The sequence below is a fragment of the Ochotona princeps genome, chromosome 6 (genome assembly GCF_030435755.1).
Source record: "Ochotona princeps isolate mOchPri1 chromosome 6, mOchPri1.hap1, whole genome shotgun sequence".
In the NCBI taxonomy this organism is placed as follows: Eukaryota; Metazoa; Chordata; class Mammalia; order Lagomorpha; family Ochotonidae; genus Ochotona; species Ochotona princeps.
In genome coordinates, this window is record NC_080837.1 from 3,710,778 (window position 1) to 3,731,226 (window position 20,449).

The 20,449-nt window shown below is 53.0% G+C and overlaps 1 protein-coding gene across 1 annotated transcript in view; it reads left to right on the plus strand.

The window, feature by feature from the left end:
• Positions 1 to 20,449, plus strand: part of ARID3B (AT-rich interaction domain 3B) — a 37,332-nt gene that overhangs the window by 8,990 nt on the left and 7,893 nt on the right. Inside the window, exons 2-3 of the mRNA XM_004594703.2 lie at positions 15,725 to 15,796; positions 15,911 to 15,983. Of these exons, the coding sequence (XP_004594760.2) occupies positions 15,725 to 15,796; positions 15,911 to 15,983 (145 nt within the window). The remainder of the gene's footprint in view (positions 1 to 15,724; positions 15,797 to 15,910; positions 15,984 to 20,449) is intronic.

Below are 20,449 nucleotides of genomic sequence, written 5' to 3' on the forward strand. Positions count from 1 at the left end.
GTGTGGTAGCCTAGCAGCTAACGTCCTCACCTTGCATGTGCCGGGATCCCTTATGGGCGCCAGTTCTAATCCCAGCAGCTCTACTTCCCATCCAGCTCCCTGCTTATGGCCTGGGAAAGCAGTCGAGGACGGCCCAGAGCCTTGGGACCCTGCACCCGTGTGGGAGACCCGGAAGAGGCTCTGGGCTCTTGGCTTTAGATCAGTGCAGCTCTGGCTAGTGACCGCTAGGGGAGTGAATCAGTGGATGGAAGATCTTCCTGTCTGTATATCTGCCTTTCCAATAAAATTAAATAAATCTTTAGAAAATAATAATGGTAAAGTAAATCTTCTAAAATAAATAAATAAAATGCTAGTTTCAACAGGAGAGTGACCTCTTCCTGCTTGGTGTAGGTTTGGTTGGCTGTGCGCCCGTCATTGCTGGTTGCAGGGGTTATCTGGTGGCCAAGTTGTCAGCAATTGAGGCTGTGCCTGGACCTGTTAGCCCTCTGCTTGTGGATATTCAGGAACCATCTCCTTGTCTTTTCTTATCTCCTGTCCTGTCTTTGGCAGTGAGTTGAGTTTTATACTTTACCATTTTATAAGTTACACTTTGTTTCTAGTCTTTGGTTACTTTTTGAGGTTTCTGTGATTTTTTTTAAGATTTATTTATTTTTATTACAAAGTCAGATATACAGAGAGGAGGAGAGACAGAGGGGAAGATCTTCTGTCTGATGATTCACTCCCCAAGTGACCGCAACACCTGGTGGAGCGCCGATCCGAAGCCAGGAGCCAGGAACCTCTTCCGGGTCTCCCACGCAGGTGCAGGGTCCCAAAGCATTGGGCCGTCCTCGACTGCTTTCCCAGGCCACAAGCAGGGAGCTGGATGGGAAGTGGAGCTACCGGGATTAGAACTGGCGTCCATATGGGATCCCAGCGCATTCAAGGCGAGGACTTTAGCTGCTAGGCCACGCCGCCGGGCCCGAGGTTTCTGTGATTTATCTGAAAGGCTGAGTTAGAGAAAGAGGCACAGATTTCCCTCCAGTGTCTGCCTGGCTGGGGCTGGGCCAGCCGGGACCTTCTGGATCTCCCGTGGGTGCAGGGACCCAACGACTTAAGCCGTTATCCTGCTTTCCCAAGTACATGAGCAGGGAACTGGATCAGAAGTGGAGCAGCCAGACTCAGACTGTTACCCATGTGGGATGCCAGGAGTTTAACTCACCATGCCACAGTGCTGGTCTCTGCGTGCTTTACTTCTGATACAACTTAGGAGCTAATGTACTGATGTACATTAGAAATTCTAGTTTCACCTCCTGTCTCTCCAGTTCTACCTTCCAAAAATAGTGGCCAATATTTTAGTTGTATTTCATTTTAACCTCACCCAAATTAGGCCTTTTCCCCCCACCCCCAATTGTCATTATGTATTTAGGTAACTTGATCTGTTTCTCTTCCATTACTGCATCCTTTCCCTCTGTGTTCACTTGCCAGTTCCCTTCTTTACTTTTATTTTAACCCAGAGGGGTGTTTGTGTGACAGCTGGCCTTCACATGGCTGATGCTGGCTCGTACACTATCGGACAGCTCTGGAATCCAAATTGACTGCATTATTAACACTGTGGCAGTGGGCTTTAGTGTCCCCAGCAATCATTTTTACTGCACCTTGTTACTTTTTTTTTTTTTTTTTAAGATTTATTTATTTTTGTTGGAAAGTCAAGTATACAGAGAGAAGGAGAGAGAGAGGAAGATCTTCCGTCCGATAGTTCACTCCCCAAGTGGCCGCAATGGCTGGAGCTGAGTCAATCCAAAGCCAGGAGCCAGGAGCTTCTTCTGGGTCTCCCAGGCAGGGGCAGGTGCAGGGTCCCAAGGCTTTGGGCCATCCTCGACTGCTTTCCCAGGCCACAAGCAGGGAGCTGGATGGAACGCGGGGCCATGGGGATTAGACTGGCGCATGTATGGGATCCTGGCGGCGTTTTCAAGACAGACTTTAACCGCTACACTATCGTGCCGGGCGCCCATTACTTGTGTGAATCTTTTTCTCCCTTGTCACTTTAGGAATTTTCTTTTTGACTCTCCTTGTATATTCTAGGTTTAGATTTACTTTTTAAAAAAATATTGATTGGGCCCGGCGGCGTGGCCTAACGGCTAAAGTCCTCACCTTGAAAGCCCCGGGATCCCATATGGGCGCCGGTTCTAATCCCGGCAGCTCCACTTCCCATCCAGCTCCCTGCTTGTGGCCTGGGAAAGCAGTTGAGGACGGCCCAAGGCTTTGGGACCCTGTACCCGTGTGGGAGACCTGGAAGAGGTTCCAGGTTCTCAGCTTCGGATCGGCGCACCACCGGTCCGTTGCGGCTCACTTGGGGAGTGAGTCATCGGATGGAAGATCTTCCTCTCTGTCTCTCCTCTCTGTATATCTTGCTGTAATAAAAATGAATAAATCTTTAAAAAAAATATTGATTGATTAGGGTGGCGGCATCCTTGGACAGACCAATTCTCAACCTTCAAGCACTGGCAGCCTGTATGGGCACTAGTTGTGTCCCAGTTGCTTCTCTTCCCATCCAACTCGCGCCTTGTGGCCTGGGAAAGCAGCAGAGGATGGCTCAAGGCCTTGAGACTCTCCAGGCGTGTAGCAGCCACAGAAGAGGCTCCTGGCTTTGGGTTGGTTAATTTCCGACCACTGAGGCCGTTTGAGGAATGAAGCTGCAAACGGACGATCTTTCTCAAGTCTCTCCTCTCGGCCAATCTGCCTTTCCAGTTAAAAAAAATTTTTTTTAAAGTATTGATTTGATTTGAGACATCAGACATTGTCTTGTATGTGCTGGTTCCCTCCCCAAGGGATAGCATTAGCCAGGCCTGGGCCAGGTCTGCCGCGGAGCCAGCCATCCTCTGCTGCTCTCCCTGCTGTTTGGCAGTAAGCTGCGCTCTCAGGCTCCGACCTGGGCTGCCAGTGCGGGAAGCGGTGGTCTCACAGCACAGTGGTGGCCTCTGGCTTTATTTCTCTGTGTCCCCCTTTTGGCCGTGATCTGCTCTTTCAGCCTGATGTGCGTGTATGTTACCCCTCGGCCGCTGTTTTTCTGTTTCCATCTTGCTGTCTTCTGTCATAACTCTATCCCATTCTGGAATACTTTAGCTGTCCATTTTCCAATTCTGATTCTCTTCAGCTGTGTCCTCTTTTGTGAAGTGTTCTCATAATTGGGTATATTGTTGAAATGGTTTTGCCATTTAAAAATTTGTTCTTTTCTCATTCCCCTCACCCCCACCCATAGGTCTTTGAACATTTCTTAATTTTCTGGAACTTTGGAACTTTCTGCTATAAAATTGCTAAAACTTTTTAGTATGAATTTTTAAAAAAAAAAATTATTGGAAAGGCAGAAAGAGAGAAGGAGATAATAGAAAGAAAGGTCTTCTGTCCACTGATTCACTTCCCAGATGGCTGCAGTGGCTGGAGCTAAGCTGGTCTGAAGCAAGGAGCCAGGAGCTTCTTCTGGGTCTCCCATGTGAGTGCAGGGTCCCAAGGCTTTGAGCCATCCTCTCTACTGCTCTCCCAGGCCACAAGCAGGGAGTTGGATGCATTGCCCTAGTATGAAATTTTCAAGCAAGCCCAAGAAGAGAATGGCGAGGCCCACTGTGCCCTTTTCTCATCTTGAAGAGATGGCAATGTCCCCCCCCACACACACTTTTTTATTTGTTTGTAGCACTCGGGGTGGTGGAAGCATCTCTCTGGCATGTCCCTTCTGCCAGGCACTTCGACCCTCACTGGCCTCAGCCTGGAGTCCCACCTTTGCACAGTGACCTTGGGTGACATCTGGCCGCAAGGCCCTGGCAGCTCAGTGGTGACTCCTCCCAGGAGGCCCTTGCCTCTGTGTCCCCTCACACTCGTCTGTGAAGGTTGTGGCTGCTCTGTCATTCTCTCGCTTCAGGTCTGAGCTTCCTGGGAAGACTACGCCGGTCACTTTATAGTTGTGTTTTGCTGTGCAGGTATATCTGCTGTCTGGAATTAATGGGAATGATGTGGAGGAGGGGTCACAAGGCAGGGGTGAAGTTGCTGTTTTGGGACACCCACATTCCATAAGGATGCGGCTAGATGACGTCCTGGTGCCTCCCACTTCCCGCTAATGCATCCTGGGCAGCGGCAGGTGGTGGCTCAAGTTGCCATGTCCCTACACCACTCGTGGGAGGACCTAGATGGAAACCCAGTGCCTTGGCTTGTACCTGTTCCAGCCCTGCCTTTTGGGTAGTTAGGTTAATGGACTGGTAGATGGAATATCTCTTCACCTCTTTTCTCTCTGCCAAATAAAATGAAAAATAAGTTAAATATTAAATATAAAAATGTTTATTTAAAAAACTAAAAATAATTTATTTACTTGAGTGGCAGAGACAAAACTAGATAGTCTATCTACTGGTTTACTCCCCATTTGCTCACAACACATGGAGCTGGGCCAGGTCAAAGCCAGGAGTCTACAACACAGGTCAAGTCTCCTGTATGTGGACAGGGACCCAGGGATTTGTGCTGTTAGCACTGTTGCTGCTTCCAGCTAGCTGGGATCAGGAGCCAGAGGCAGGCCTTGAACTCCGGCCCACCCATGTGGACTGCACTCTGAGCAGTGTCGTGTCAAATGGCTGCATGGCGTTCTGTCTCCTGAGCAAGACTGGCCTCTGGTGCCAGGTGTTTCAAGCTTGTCTGGCTTCCATCGCTGAGACGTCCATCAAATTGAGTTGTGGAGCAGAGCTCAGTCAGGTGCACTGCAAGAACCGAGCAGGGAGAGCTGGGATCACAGTCATGGCTGTGCCTGCTTCTGGCCTTTGCCAGTCAGTCTCTCGGGATTCCCCACAATTTTCCTTCCTTCTGCTTTGATTTGTCATCTGAGAAGCCAGGTGGCAGTCATAGCCCTGTGAGAGCCCCTGACAAGGGCGCAGCTGAGTGCGTGTGGAGCTGTACTGCCTGCCTGGGCTGCCAGGGCACCGCCTGGTCCTGACGGGCTCTGCTGCGTGGAGCCACGCTGCCAGGCTGGCCACGTGGGCACTGCCCAGTCATGGTGGGCACTCTGCTGCCTCAGAGAGGCAGTCACTCCTAGAAGATGGTGCTGCCTTGAGTCTCCCCTGTGGAAGTGTGGGGAGGCCTGCTGTTCCACTCCATGCCCCCTCCCCCCCCAAGAACCTGCTGTTTTCACATCTTTGCTCGTGTGTGCTAGGTCTCCCTCAGGGGAGCGGGCACTGCTGCTGTCTTCTGCTTTGTTGTTGTTGAGTTGTGTCCCCACTGTCCGCTTGTCCATGCATGGCAGTCTCACAGCCTGGCAGAGGCGTGGGCAGCAGGGACTCGTGTGACAACAGCCACCAGACTTGGGTAAGATCTGGTGCGAGCACTGAAGAAAGTCCATGGCTAGGGCTGCTGGCCCCTTGCCCCCAGGGACCAAACTTGAAACAGAAGAGGGATGTTTGCTTTCTTTGTAAAGTAACTAATGCCGAAAGTTTTTTGGAAAAGGGGTATTTTTTTTTTTATTTATTAGATAGGCAAACTGACGGGAAGGGAGGAACAGAAAGATCTTCCAACTGCTAGTTCATACCCCAAATTTGCTACAATGTCCAGGGTTGGGCTAGTCTGAAGCAAGGAGGCTGGAACTTCCACCAGGTCTTCCACAGCTGCCCAGGCGCTTGGGCCATCTTGTGCTCCCCAGTCACGTTAACAAGGAGCTGGATTGGAAGCAGAGCAGCCAGAACTTAAACTGATGCTCATATGGGGTGCCATCATTGGGTGGTGGCTTTATCTGCTACACCACAGGACAATGGAAGCTAGTCTGAGTCCTTGGGACTCCACACACGGGAGACCTGGAAGAAGCTCCTGGCTCCCAGCTTCTGACCGACTGCTTCCAGCTGTTGTGGCTGTTTGTGGAGTGAACCAGAAGATTAGGATCTCTGTCTCCGTCATCACATCCCTCTTTGTAATTCTGTCAAATAATAACAACTAAGTAAAATGTTGTAGTCACCTTCTACTTTTTTTATGATATATGTGTTTTTATTGGAAAGGCAGTTTAACAGAGGAAGAACGGGAAAGACCCTCCATTTGCTGGTTTAACTCCCCCAGTGACTACAGTAGCTAGAGCTGAGCTGATCTGAAGTCAGGAGCTTCTTCTGGGTCGCCCACATGGGTGCAGGGTCCCAAGGCTTTGGGCCGTCCTCCACTGCTTTCCCAGGCCACAAGCAGGGAGCTGGATGGGAACTGGAGCAACTGAGACATGAACCCGTGCCTATTTGCCTTCCTGGTGCTTGCATGCAAAGGGTTAGCCAATTGAGCCTTCATCCTCTCCTTCTAATTTTTTTTTAAGATTTATTTTTATTGCAAAGTCAGATGTTTAGAGAGGAGGAGAGACAAAGAGGAAGATCTTCCATTCGTTGATTCACTCCCCAAGTGGCCACAATGGCTGGAGCCAAGCCGATCCAAAGCAGGAGCCCAGAGCCTCTTCTAGGTCTCCCATGTGGGTGCAGGGTCCCAAGGCTTTGGGGCCATCCTCGCAGGGAGCTGGATGGGAAGCTGGGCTGCTGTGATTAGAACTGGCGTCCATATAGGATCCCAGCACATTCAAGATGAAGACTTTAGCCGCCAGACCACCGTACCAGGCCCCATCCTCTCCTTTTAAAATGTGTAGTTTGAGGGGATGGCATTGTGATTCTGTGGGTTAATCTTGTTACAGTGCAGCTTGAGTTCCTGCTGCGTCACTTCTAATCCAGCGCTCTGGTAAAGAAGTGGAAGACGATCTAGGAGCTTGAGTCCTTGCTCCCCACCCATATGTGGGAGTACTCGATGCGTATCGTGATCTTGGCTTGGGCATGTGCCTGCACTGGGCATTATGGCCATTTGACGAGTGAACTGGTATGTAGAGGATATATCCCCACTCTCTCTCTGTCATTCATTCTGGCTTTGAAATAAACCTTTAAAAAATAAAATGAGGGGGCTGGCACTGTGGCACAGTTGATGAAGCTATTGCCTGTGGCACCAGCATCCCATATGGGCACCAGTTTGAGTCAAGGCTGCTCCACTTCTGATCTAGCTCCCTGCTAATGCACCTGGGAAAGCACTGGGGGATATGGCCCAAGTGCTCGGGCTCCTGGTTTTGGCCTGGCCAAATGCCAGGCATTGCAGACATTGGGGAAGTGAACCAGTGGATGGAGGGTATCTTTCTCTTACTGTTTCAAGTAAATAATTATTTTTAAAGAATGTACAGTTTTAGAGAAGTTTGTTAACATTTTTGTGAAAGTTGGCCTCAACCAGTTTCCTGACTCTCGTCCGGCCTGTATGTTTGTATATATCAGTAGTGACTGCAGAGACCTGGGAGCTGCTCAGGGCTGGCTGCAGGGATCCACGGTGCTGCCAACGGAAGGGAGCTAGGCTTCCCGTCTGATGCCCAGGCTTGAGCTTGCCAGGGGCACCAGAGCTCCTGGTTACCAGCCTCGCATCCCCTTTGTTCTTCCTTGTGGACACGGTGGTGGTTCTCTGCCGGGGGGGCAGGTGGGATGGCACCCTTACCCCCTCCCCCATCCTTTGGGTTCAGCACAGTCAGCAAAGTGCGCCTGATCGCTTGGCGCCTTTCCAGGCCACCGCCTTTGAATGGGTCTGTGTAGCAAGCGGGAGGTGGACAGGCTCTCTGGTTCCCGCTAAAGTTACCTGGCGGCGGAAGGTGTGCATCTGATAATTACAGCCCTAGCGCGCTTCCGAGGCCTGAGCCGTTGAGTGCAAGGCGGTAATCCTGATCTTATCGCAAGGGTTTTGTAGTTCCGCAGCTGGCTAGGAACTGTAGCTCTGTTGCCTCCTGGGCTCGTTCTCTCTGGACTGTCCGTAATCCTGCCCATTACCGCCTGGGATCAGTGAAATCTGTGGCAGGACAAAGAGCATGTTTCTTTGTACCGAGAACTGGCAATTGCACTAGCATCACCAACCACATCTTCCCTGGCAGGTGCACTGTGTGTCGCCTTTACTGAGCCAGTGACCTGGCCACAGCTAACTCGTCTATGTTCTACTTATTTAAAAACAAGAACAACAAAAAGGAACTAATGTACTCCGCCAGATACTTGAGCTTCAGTGGGCTTGGGCTGTGCCCCTTCCCCCACCCCCGGAGCTGTGGTGGCTGCCTTGAGTTTGGCTCCTTGACCCCAGGGTGCATTGTCCACTCACAGAGTCAGAAGGGACCCTGGGATTTCTCTGTCTTTGGATCTGTAAATCCAAGATCTGGACGCTTGGACATTGGGATATTGAGGTGTCTGGCTGTCGGGGACACAGAGTAAAGAGGCACTGGCGGGCCCGGCGGCGTGGCCTAGCGGCTCAAGTCCTCTCCTTGAACGCTCCGGGATCCCATATGGGCGCCAGTTCTAATCCCGGCAGCCCGACTTCCCATCCAGCTCTCTGCTTGTGGCCTGGGAAAGCAGTCGAGAACGGCCCAAGGCCTTGGGACCCTGCACCGCATGGGAGACCCGGAGGAAGAGGTTTTTGGTTCCCGGCTTAGGATCTGCGCAGCACCGGCTGTTGCAGTCACTTGGGGACTCCTCCTCGTTGTATATCTGACTTTGTAATAAAAATAAATAAATCTTTAAAAAAAGAAAAAGAGGCACTGTCTGAGCCCCACACTCTTGTCCTCAGGAAAGGGTTAACTGCCACCCGGGCCTGGAGTGAGGAATGGGAGCTAAAATTGCTTTTGACATCTGAGCTGGGCTTTAATAAGATATTGCAGGTGGTCAAGGAGTAATCCTAAAATAGCCTGGATCCTTAATTGCTTTTAAAGTCAGGCTCCCGCCTCTTTGGGCGGCGCAGCACTAAGGAATGCAGCCTGGCTCCTGGGATCCTGGAGGCGTGGTCCCCGGCTGCTTGGGATGGGGGGTTCTTGGGTTTTTTCCTCCTTCAAATGCCACCAGAAAGAAAGAGCCCAGGCAGCCTTCCTGGGTCAGGAGACCGTTTACTGAATTCTCCACAGCCTGCTGCCAGCTGCGGGCACCTGGCTTCCTGCTCCATGCACAGCCCAGCTGCTTTCTGCCACAGCCAGAGCATCACTTTCTCACACTCCTCCTCCTCCTCCCCCAGTCCACCCGCACCCTGGTTGCTCCACGGTTTTTGACACCAATGCTAATGTGGGATGCTCAGCCCCTGGCCAGCTGCTGGCACAGAAGTTACCTGTAGCTTTGCTGGTCATCCTGAGGGCTCTGAAAGTGCACTTCATCAGATGGAGGGACAGAACACTCTCCTTTGTGAGCAGCCAAACCCTGCAGAGGTGTCAGCTGGGAGCGGGCCACTTCAGCACTGTCCCAGTGCAGAGAGGTTCACCAGGAGGTGAGGCAGGGGAGCGGCTGACAGGGCTTGATTCAGTAGTTAATCCAGGAAAGGTTGGCAGTTTTGTCTTGTGCTTATTTGGAAGAGAGGGAGAAGTTATCCGCGGGCATTGAGAGAGATCTTTCATCCACTGGTTCAGTCCTCAAATGGCCACAACGTCTGGGGCTAGGCTAAGAGGAAGCCAGGAGCTGGTGCTGCAGACGTTTGCTTATGCTGCTGCACCCCAGCGCTGGCCCCAGTGTAAACACTTGTCCACACTCGGCACAATCACATTGTCTGGTTGCTGTTATAGTCATCCCTCGCCGTGTTAGATGTAAGCTCGATGGGGTTAGAGCCTCTCACCTGACATTTTTCCTACTCTACATGGCAGGTCATGATGTCCTGAGGGTGAGAAGTCAGAGCCTGCACTGTCCCAGGAATGAGTAGTCTGGGTCGGTGTGTGTGTGTGTGTGTGTGTGTGAGGAAGAGAGGGAGGGCGATTAGTGTGTGTGTGGTGTCTGTCACATGTTAGGAGTCTGTGTACATGTATGTGAGCACCTGTTTGTGTGTATGTGACATATTAGGAATCTGACTCCCTCTGTGTGTCACATATCTGGGTCCATGTGTGTACCTGTATATGTATGTGTGTGTATGAGAGAAACACGAGTCTGGTGTGTGTCAGAGACATGTAAGAGTCTGGGTCCATATGTGTACCTGGTGTATCTGTGTGTATGTGACAGAGACATTTAGGAATCTGGGTCCATATGTGTACCTGTGTGTGTGAGAGAGGCTGGCTCCCTCTCTATGTGTGTGGCATTGTCCCAACGGAAGTGGGTTTTGGGAGCAGTCCACTGACTTAGTCATTTGTTTTTTCAGGAAGTGTCTTTTGGCCCCCTCCTCTTCACAGTTCACAGTTTAAATTTCCTCCTGGAATTCAAGGCATTTCGCAGCCTGTTTCCATCCTAAGCTCTCAGACTTACAGCCTCCCTGCCAAAACACGCCTTGTTTACCCCAGCTCCCTGCTCATTTAGACTGTAAATCTCCACTGGCTTGAGCTCCGCCCCCACGCTCCCCACCCCCACCATTTTGCTGCCTTGCCCCATTCAATGCTCTCTGTGTCCAGCCTGTTTCCTAACTCATGGTGCCAGCTGTGGGAACCGAGTCTAAGGGAGGGGGGAGGTTCCTCGGCATATCCAGTGCTCTCCCTGGGTGCTCAGGAAATCGGTGTGCTCTAAAGAAGTTGTCACCCGATCTTTGCCTCCTGGGCCAGCCCTGTCTTTTGTCCACATGGGGACACCCACACAGGTGGTCATCCGGAGGCGGGAAGCTACTTGCTCCTCTCTTGGGCATTGCCAAGCAAGGGACTGGCTAGGCTAGTTCTTATCTCACCCTGGTTTTGCCCTTTGGGTGAGCTTTAGAGAAAAGGGGGAGTCTTGCCCCTCCTCCACAGGGCAGCCTTTTGGATCTTAAGATTTACTTACTTATTTGAAAGGCAATTACAGAGACCTTTCATCTGCTGTTCACTCCCCACATGGCCACAGTGACCCAGGACCTGGGCCAGGAGCTTCATCTGGGTCTCCCATGTGGATGGCAGGGGCCCAGGCTCTGTCTCCCGGACACTTCAGCAGGGAGCTAAATTGGAAGTGGAGTAGGCGGACCTCACATATAGCAGCTGACCCCACTGCATCTGGGCACTGGGCCCCCTTTCAGGTGTTCACAGGTCGTGGGCTTTCCCCCATCCTGTGGGTCTCCTTGGGTGCAGGTGATGGGCCAGCACCATTTCTCTTGGGAATAGCTGCTAAAGCAGAGCTGGGGGCTTCAGAGTGGAGCTCTCAGTGTGCAGGGTACCATGTGCTTCTTGTGCCCTTAGAGGTGTGGCTCCTCTCTCTGCCCCTTGTCCCCAGAGTGCTGTGGCTGCTCTGTATGGAGGTGCTTATGGCAGTGCCCAGGTCATGTGAGGGCCACTTCTGATGAGGCCAGGAAGGTCGATCAAGGAGTGGGTGAGAGCCAGCAGGGCCGGAAGCAGGTGCCTGAGGCATCCTCACTGCTTTCCCTCTGTCTTGTTGATGTGGTGGGTGCTCTACTTCCTCACTGTCCCAGATAGCCTTCCTGTCTGTGGAATGGCGCAGGCCCTGCCTCCTCTCCTTCCCCAGCTGCCGCTCCCCACATTCTGCCAGGGCATAAAGGCACAGCACCATGGCTTCCCTGGAAAAAGCTTTTCTCTGTGAGCAAGCAGTGAAACTGGTCTTGTGTGGGTGTGGGACAAATGATTTCCTATTATAACCTCTGTGAGACCAGAGGTTAACATCAGGCTCTGCTAGAGGAGCAGGCCGGCCCTAAAGGAATGCTCAGGACACTGCAGCATCCTGTGTGCACCCCAGGAGGCTGAACGACTCCCCTGCAGGTCAGATGTGTGTGCAGCCTCAGTAACAGCTGCCTAGAGGCCAGGAAGTCTGAGGGGCCTGAGGGAGTGGAAGGGAGCCCCTTGCCGCAGTGAGGATGTGGAGGAATCATGGGGTTGCAGGGTTCACGGGTCCGCCTCAGCAGATTGACCTGGGTCTTCTGGAGCCGCTGTCCATCCCTGGTAGGGGGTGGTCAGAACTCCCCACACCTTAGCTACAAAGTGCTGGGAGGCAGGGTCCGTGTAGAGCAGTCCCAAGACGCAGCAGGAACTGTTGGGGACACTTCTCTAGCTGCCCAGCTGAGCAGGAAAGGTTCATTGTGGAGCATCCCCGCCTTGGTATCGGACCGAAGAGGACAGGCCTCTTCAGGGCTCCCCAGAGCTGACAGCTGCTAGAGGTGAGCATCCCATGGCCACCCTGCTCTGCCAGCTGGCCCGTTCCGGGGCGCCCACATACGGGCAGAGCATGGATTGAGAGGACCCAGACCTGCAGCCCCCTTCTCCTGCCAGGGGTTCTTCCTCCGTTCCTGCTCTTGGGTGTGTATTTTCACACCAGCCTGCTTCTTTCCAGGTTTCACACTCCACACCGCCCCCTCGCCTGCCCCACGAGGCTCTGGTTGTGGAGGCTGGCCTCTCGTCCCAGCTAAGTGCTGCATCACGTGAGTGATCAGAGTGCCCAGAGGTTAGTGTAATTGTAATGAACAAGTAACACATCTCATATCTGTTAGTGCCTTCCAGCTTCCCATATGTGGCCTAGTGGGGAGGCAAGATCTTCAGGAAACTGCTCACATACCAGATGCAGGGCACCACTCTGCTGCACCCCCCATAAGTGCCTCTCAGCTGTGGGGCTCCCACTAAGTGACTGTCCAGCAGGAGCTCCCAGTCCTGCCTCCATGGAGAAGGCTGTGACTTCCCAGTGTGGCTGACCTGACGGGCATCATTCCTCCTAGTGACTGCATGCGCCAGTTGCCGCAGATGACACTAGGTTTCTGGTTGGATGATTGCCATGTAGATCTTGAGTTTTTGCCTTTCTTGTTTGTGTTTTAACTACTGTCCTTCCCACTTGGCCATAGGCTCCCCTGAACTGAAGGTACATGTGCTGCCGCCACCACCCCTGCCACCCTGGGCCTGACTCTGGCACTCCTCAGATAGAGTTGGCCAGACACAGCTGGTGTGTGGCTGTTTGCTTTCACCTTCTCCCTTGGCCTTACCTTGCTACGTGCCAAATGACTGCTATCAGAAAGTGGAGCGTGTCTTAGGCCATGTGGAGCAGGGGAAGTAAAATACAGCTGTGGGAACAAGCCTCAGGCACTTGTTCATGGCTGGGAGCTGAGAGAGACTGCAGCTGGGCCAGATGCAGCTGGGCCCAAAGACTCAAGAAACCTCTGCTCGCAGCCACACATGCCCCTCCCCCGCCACTTGCTGGGTGGCACCTATGGGCCTGGGGAGAAACGAGAGTGTGGCTGGGAAGAATCAGGGGTGAGTGCCAGCTCTGGGCTCTTGAGAGCTGCCCATCCCCACATGGCATGGCATTATTCAAGGTGCCAGTTAGCTAAGATAGCCTGACTTTCTGTGCCAGATGGCGTTGTGATGTGGGTGTAGAACAAGATGACAAACCTCCAGACCTGACATGATGGCTCAGTGGTTAAATTCTCACCTTGCACGCGCTGGGGTGTCATATGGACGTCAGTTCATATCTTGGCTGCTCCACTTTCCTTTCAGCTTCCTGCTTGTGGCCTGGGATAACGGTAGAGGGTGGGCCAAAGTCTTGGGACCCTGCACCTGCATTGGAGATCTGAAAGAAGCTCCTAGCTCCTGGGGTCAGATCAGCTCAGGTCCAGCTATTGTGGCCACTGGGGGAGTAAACAAGTGTATGGGAGATCTTTCTCTCCTCTCTGTAAATCTGCTTTTCCAATAAAAAGAAATAAATCAGAAGACACACCTCCCAGTCGCAGTTCTCCAAGTGTGGGTGAAGAGCTTTGCAGGGTGGCTGTCAGAGCAAGGGGCGGGCGCTGCTCCGGATCTGCGGGTGCCACCTGCCGAAGGAAGGGGAGGTTGCCCGTAGGAGCGCCTCACCTGCAGCCTGGGAGTTTCCTGAGGAGAGGAAGGGAAGAAGAAGTGGTTCAGAGAACTCAGGGGCCTGTTGGCCCTCTGTGTCTTTCTGGCTTTCTGTTTCTCTAACAAAAATGAGGGGAGGCTGTGCCTTAGGGACAGTCTCAGGCTATGCCAATGTCATGGCACCCAGAAAGCACCGTCATGGTTGCTGGGTATGGGGTTTTTGATCGTGAGGTGAGGCTTGCTTCAGATTGTGGGCCCTAGCCCCTCTATCCCCCACTAAAAACGTTGTAGGAGGCAGGCTAAATACTAGGTACTCAGTACTTGGCTATGCTGCCTGGTGATGGCTTCCGAGAACCCTGCTGTGGTGAGCAGGGTCTGGCAAAAATGAGCCTGTGTACTCCACGACCATCAAGTTCAAGTGGCACTCACTACACCCCAGCAAACCTGACTCCCTCTTATTTGGGAACTGTGTTAGCAAAATATAAAGCCAGGATGTGGCATAGCAACTAAAGCTACCACCTGCAATGCTGACATCCCTTATTGCTCAGCAGTTCAAGTCCCAGATGATCTGGTTCCAATCCAGTTCTCTGCTAATGCTGCTAAGGAAAAGCCGTGGAGGATGGCCCATATGCTCGGGCCCCTGGACCCATGTGGCAGAACCAGATGAAGCTCCTGACCATTGTGACCATTTGAGGAGTAAACCAGCACATGCAAGACCTCTGTCTCTGTAGCTTTTTCAATTTTTTTAAAAAAAATCAATTCAAGTTAAAAACAATCAAAAAATATTGTCTAAGGGTGGGCTTGGCTTGACAGGTGGAAGCAATCTGCCAGCATAAGTGTGTGCTGGAGGATGGAGTCGTTTAGGTTGAATTAGGCTTCAGCGACCAGTGATGTGTACACAGGAATCTAGGCTGGGGGTGGGCCCGGTGGGGATTACTGGGGGTCACTGACTGGGCTGCAGTTCCACTGATACACGTGAAGGCTGAGTGTCTGGTGGGCAGGGTTGGGCTGGGCCGTAGCATTCATTGGTTTGTGTAAAAGGGCAGGAGATAGATCTGATCCAGCAGCTGCAACTACCAGTGTGTGCATTGGCTGATGTGGGTGACAGAGTGAACCAGACCCTTCACTGGCAGGCACACACAGGAGTCAGTGCTGCGATCACATCAGAGGAGATTTCTTTGAGGATCCCCCCAGCTAAACGGCTGGACTCAGAACTGCAACCATGGGGAGAGTGGCAAGACCTGTGGTCTGACTGAGGAGGCCATGTGGCAGATGCGGACGGAGGCCTCCTCAGTGGCTTAGAGCAGTGGACGGCACACCCAGATGCACATGGAAGCTGTGGGAGCACACTGGACTCTGCAGAGGACTTTTGGTACCACAGCAGAGGAAGGAAAGTGCAAATTGGTCAACTACCCAGGCCAAGAATAGACAACAAGTATTTGAGTGAATGGAAATTTGGGGGTGGGCTGTGCCAGCAAGTGGACCTTGGAAGGATTTCCTCATCCTCAGATCGGCGAGATCAGCAGCATCTCACAACTCTCGAAAGCACTTGGGCAGAACTCTCAGAACATGCTCCACCTAGGGGAGCCTGGGATGACATCGGGTGGCCGTTCCCCATCGCTGGGTACTGAGGGGGTTGGGGGCTGGGTGCAGCTTCTCTTTATTGCTTCCCGTCCCCCAGATGCAAGCGGAAGAAAGGGAAAAGTTGGAAACAGTGGTCTCCCCCAATTTCCCCTAGTTCTTGACCCTTCCCCACCTGATCAACTGTGTAAACAACAGCAAAAAGAAATTTTAAAAATAATAAATTAATTGAACTTAAACAACAAAGAAAAGAAAAGCCATTGTCCCCGTAAGAGGCAGAGGTAGTGCTCTGAGGGTGTGCTGTGGCATGACCCACCCCACGTGGCTGTTAGGCGCCTTCAGCCTGCCCCAGCGGCAGCTTTGCTCACGGCCTGCTCCTCCTGTGCCTGTCTCAGCCTTATGTTTTGTTCTCCTTTTCAGAACGGTAGCTTGGCCTGGAGCGACGATGCAGATGGAGGCCGGGGAAGAGAGATCTCCAGGGACTTTGCCAAGGTCTGTGGGCATTGCATCCTCAGTGATGGGGAAGAGAGCAGGAGTGGCCGGGGTGTCCCTGGGGTGAGGTCCTCACACCGAGGTGGCATGACCCACCCGCTTTCCTTCTTGCAGCTGTATGAACTGGACAGTGACCCTGAGAGGAGGGAGTTCCTGGATGATCTTTTCATCTTCATGCAGAAGAGGGGTGAGTGTGCATGCCTGGGCACCCCGTGAGGATGAGAGGGCTCCCCTGCAGAGAGGGTCCTCATCCAGTCCCCAGGAACAGATTGGGACTGAAAGGCTGGCAGGGTGGGTTCTGACAAGAGATGCGTGGGACTGATGAGCCACACTTGACCCCACCTGACTTTTGTCTGTCTGGCTAATTGGCTGGTCTATGGAGACCAAATTCAGGTGGATACCTGGTGTCTGAACCTGTAGCTGCTGGGACCGGGGGCGGGAGCCAGGTCCTCCCAAGAGTCCAGAATGCTCCAGGAAAGTAGAGGCAACTTTTCTCCTCATGCGCACTGGCTGGTAGCTTTGGCTCTCATCAGCTTGGTTTATGAATTCGAGCACTTTCAACCACAGAATACACACCCCTGCTTGACAGTGCACCCTTCAAATCCTCTGCCATCCATCTTGTTGCCTTCTTGCTTCCTGCATCCCCCAGAAGCCATCTGCACTTGGACCATGGTGGGACTGATCGGAAGCTCAAGGATTTCATTTCCCAGCTTTCTCTCCCAGCACAGCCACCTCTCCTGCACCCCACAGTGCCCCCTATCCTTGCTGGTAGCTGCTGGTTAGCTTAGAAAGGCAGTGAGAGTTGGGCGTCAGGGTCTCCATTCTCAAGCCTGGGAAGCAGCTGAGAGACTGGCAGCCCCACACTCCCAGGTCTACCTGGGAGGAGACACCCATGCACGGCCTTCCCTCCCAATGACCTCTTAGATGCAGGCCCTGCAAGCTGTATGAGCTGGCGCACGCCCCACGCCCAGGCGCAGCCGTCCCCAGGAGCCCCAGCCTGGAACGGCCTGTGCCTCATTTCCTCCGTCATTGTTCTTCTTCTCTTCAAAGAAGGCTGTTTTCTTTTTGAAGGAGCATGGAAGTGAGATCTGGGTGGCCAAGGGTGAAGATAGGGGATGATGATGTGTTAACTACAGGCACTCCTGCCTTCAGTGAAGCCACCTTGGAGCCTGTCAGTCTTGGTCTCCCTGTGTGTCCCCAGGCAGGAGCCTGGGACTCCTTCAGTGGCGTCCGCGTGGGGCTATTGAGGTCTTGAGGAAAACTTGTGTGTGCCTTCAGCACTCGGGTCAGGCATCTCCGGGGGGCAGGAATGATCCAACGGCTTCCAGGGGGCTCTCAGCCTGGGGACCACACCATGCTGCCCTTGTGGCTGGGCCTCCCCAGACAACCCCCTCCTGCTCCGTGGGGCAAGATTCCCCTCACACCTATCCCAGCCCCCATCTCTCAGACTGGCAACCTGCCCCACCTCCAGGCAGCCTATGCCTTCTGCTGGAACTGGAATGTGAAGGTTAGGGTGCTGGGCCCCACCTTGAGCTGTACTGCGAAAATATGCTAGTGGGGGGTTGTGTTTACCTGTTGTTGAAGGCGAGTTATGGGCTTTCAGGGAACTCGCTGTGGCTGACTGTGTGCTTGGGCAGGAGCCACGGGACTGAGACCCGAAGACAGTGGGGTCGCCTTTAAGTTCATGGTGATCTCCCTCCTGGAAAACTCTGAGTGGCTGCAGAGGGAGAACTAGGAAAAGTACACCTCGTGGCATGCAGGCAGTCTGGGCAAGGGTGTTCAAGCGGCAGATACGTTCCCAGGGCCTGGGAACAGCCTGAATCGGAGGCAGCGTCCCAGGAGCCATGCAAGGGGCTGGGCGCTGCTGAGAGCAGCAGAGGAAATGGACAGGCCGGAGGGAGGAGAGCTAGCACAGCAGGCAGCCCAGTGACTGAGTGCAGCTGCAGGTGATAAAACTGTAACTCGACTCCTGCTTGTGAACCGCTTTGCGTGTTGACTGTCCAGCTGGGCCGGCACCTTCCTTTCTGGGCTGGCACCCTGCGGCCCTGGAGTAGGGTGGGCGGGGTGGGAGCCACAGCTGCTGCCTGCCTCCTGCGGAGCTGATGGGCGGGCTCAGTGGGAGTTAGTGCACCTGAAGTTTCCCTTAGCTACATCTCCTGCCACTGCTGGGCCTCCACTCCGCTGGCTGAGCAGTCAGCTGCTCCTTGGCTGACTGAAAACAAATTGAATTAAACAAACTCTTTGCAGAATATTTCTCTAGAAATGAAGACGTTCCTGCCAGGTCCTGGCGGCCCTTTGCAAAATACAGTTACTTGCCAAAAGCAAGTAACAGTTCTGAACAAGCCCTCCTGGTGGGTCAGCTTGCCCTGTGCTGTCCCAGGAAGCCTGCTGGCTTACCTGAGATGTCCTTGTGGCTATTGCTGGAGTGGGAGAGGTCTGAGGGCTAGTGGGTCTGGTGAGGAAGGCTGGGTAGGAGCCATCCCATTTTTACTTCATCGATGAGCAAGAAAATCTCACTCGTGTTCTCCAGGGCTGAGGCAACATGAGGACAGGGCCCCGTGCGGGCCTAGGTCAGTGATCCCAGCCCACTGGCCTCCTGGCACCCAGGTCAGTGTGCCTGTGCACCTCTTGTACCACCTTGAGACACGTGCGCTTGGCACCAGCAACCCAGCTGCTGCTTTTGGCGCAGCAGGCGACCTTGTCTGCGGCAGTGCCCACATCTCCAGGGTCCTTGTGGGAAGGTGTTCTTACACTTTGTGCCTCGTAAGGGCACTGGAGCCAGCTCCCCAGGGCAGGAGGTGCTCCAAGAATGCCCGGACAGGGCCCTTTCTGGACCCCTGTGAGACATTCTGTGAAGGCCTCACTCCCACCTGCCTGCTGTCCCTCCAGTTAGCTTCAAGGCTCCAGTTGATCTTGATGTTTCAGAAAGGTGGTTCCATGTGTGCTCAGCGTGGGCATGTGGAGGGTTTGCTGGAGAGCAGGCCTTGCTCTGAGGGCTCCTCTGCCCTGGCTGCTGATGGAGGCCCTCGCTCATGTGTTCTGCGCACCTGCAGTAAATGGCCTGGGCCCAGGGCACCCATCCTGATGACTGGAGTATGTGTTGTGTCAGCTAAACAAGTTTTGGCATTCCATTTTCTCGCCCTGTTTTTTTTTTTTTTTTTTTTTAATTGGAAAGGCAAATATATGGAGAGAAGGAGAGACAGAAAGAAAGATCTTCCGTCCTCTGGTTCACTCCCCAAGTGCTGGCAAAGGCCAGAGCTGAGCTGATTTGATCCTGGGAACTAAGAGCTTCTTCCAGGTCTCCCACGTGGGTGTAGGGTCCCAAGGCTTTGGGCTGTCCCTGCTGCTTTCCTAGGTCACAAGCAGGGAGCTGGATGGGAAGTGGAGCAGCTAGGATGTGAACTGGCGCACATGTGGGATCCCAGTGCGTGCAAGGCAAGGATTTAGCCACAAGACTATTGCACCAGGGTCCTCATTTTCTCTTTGAAATTTATTTATTTGAAAGGCAGAATTAGAGAAAAGAGGACAGGGCTTTTCCTGCTTTTAGGATCATCCCATGCACATTGCAGGGCCCTTCTTTTCCCCAAGTCCCAGCCCACTGGCCTCCTGGTGCCCGGGCCAGTGCATCCCTCCACCTCTTCCACCACCTTGAGAAGTGTGTAAGACCAGTGCTGTGGCATAGTGTGTTAAGCTGCTTCCTGTAACACCAGCATCCTGCATGGGTGCTAGTTTGAGTCTCAGCTAGTATATTTCCAGTCCAGCTCCCTCCCCACTTGCCTTTTTAATGCTTGTTTGTGAAGTTTTATTTGTTGGGCTAGACACAATGGCTCAGTGGCTAAATCCTCACCTTGCAAGTAACAGGCGTCCATATGGGCACCAGTTAATGTCCTGAGACTGGGAAAGTAGTGGAGGAATACCCAAAGCCTTGGACCCCTGCACTCTTGTGGGAAACCTGAGCTTCTGATCAGCTCAGCTCCAGCCATTGTGGTCATTTGAGAAGTGAACCAGCAGGTGGAAGATCTTGCTCTCTGTCTCTCCTCTCTGTAAATCTGCCTTTCCAATAACAATAAATAAATCTGTTAAAAAAATAATAAAAGTATTGATATTTGAAAGGCAGATCTTAGAAGAAAGAGTACTTCTGTCTGCCACACTGGTCCCTAGTTTTTTCATCTTTAGTAGTCCGGACCCTGTCAATTTCCACAGCATGGGGAGGAACGTCTGGTTTTTGAAAGGTGTAGTTAGTTTGGGTGGTGTGATCTCATCATTAAATTTAGCCTCTTTTTCAGAATCTTTGGAACTTGCCAGCATGGAGTTGTTGATAGATTTGTCTCTTTCCCGGAGGTGGACTTGGCAGGGCGCCTGGCTGCGGGCTTGTACTCTCTGAAGGCAGCTCTCCTGAGAGAGGTCGTCCTACCAGCCCATGTAACAGAGTGCCAAGTCACTGCTTCCTGGCTTTCTCTGCCTGACTTCTGCCAGTCTGGCCTCACCACGCACAGCCCGGCCAGTGGGGCTGCCTGGCTCGCGTGGGCACCTGCAAACCTGAGTCAGATTAAACCTCCCTTGTGAAGGAGCTCGTCGTGGGGCTGGAGCCCCTGTGCTGTGCACCCCTCCCTGGATGGCCTCACACCCCTTGGCTCTGGGGGTGGAGGGGAC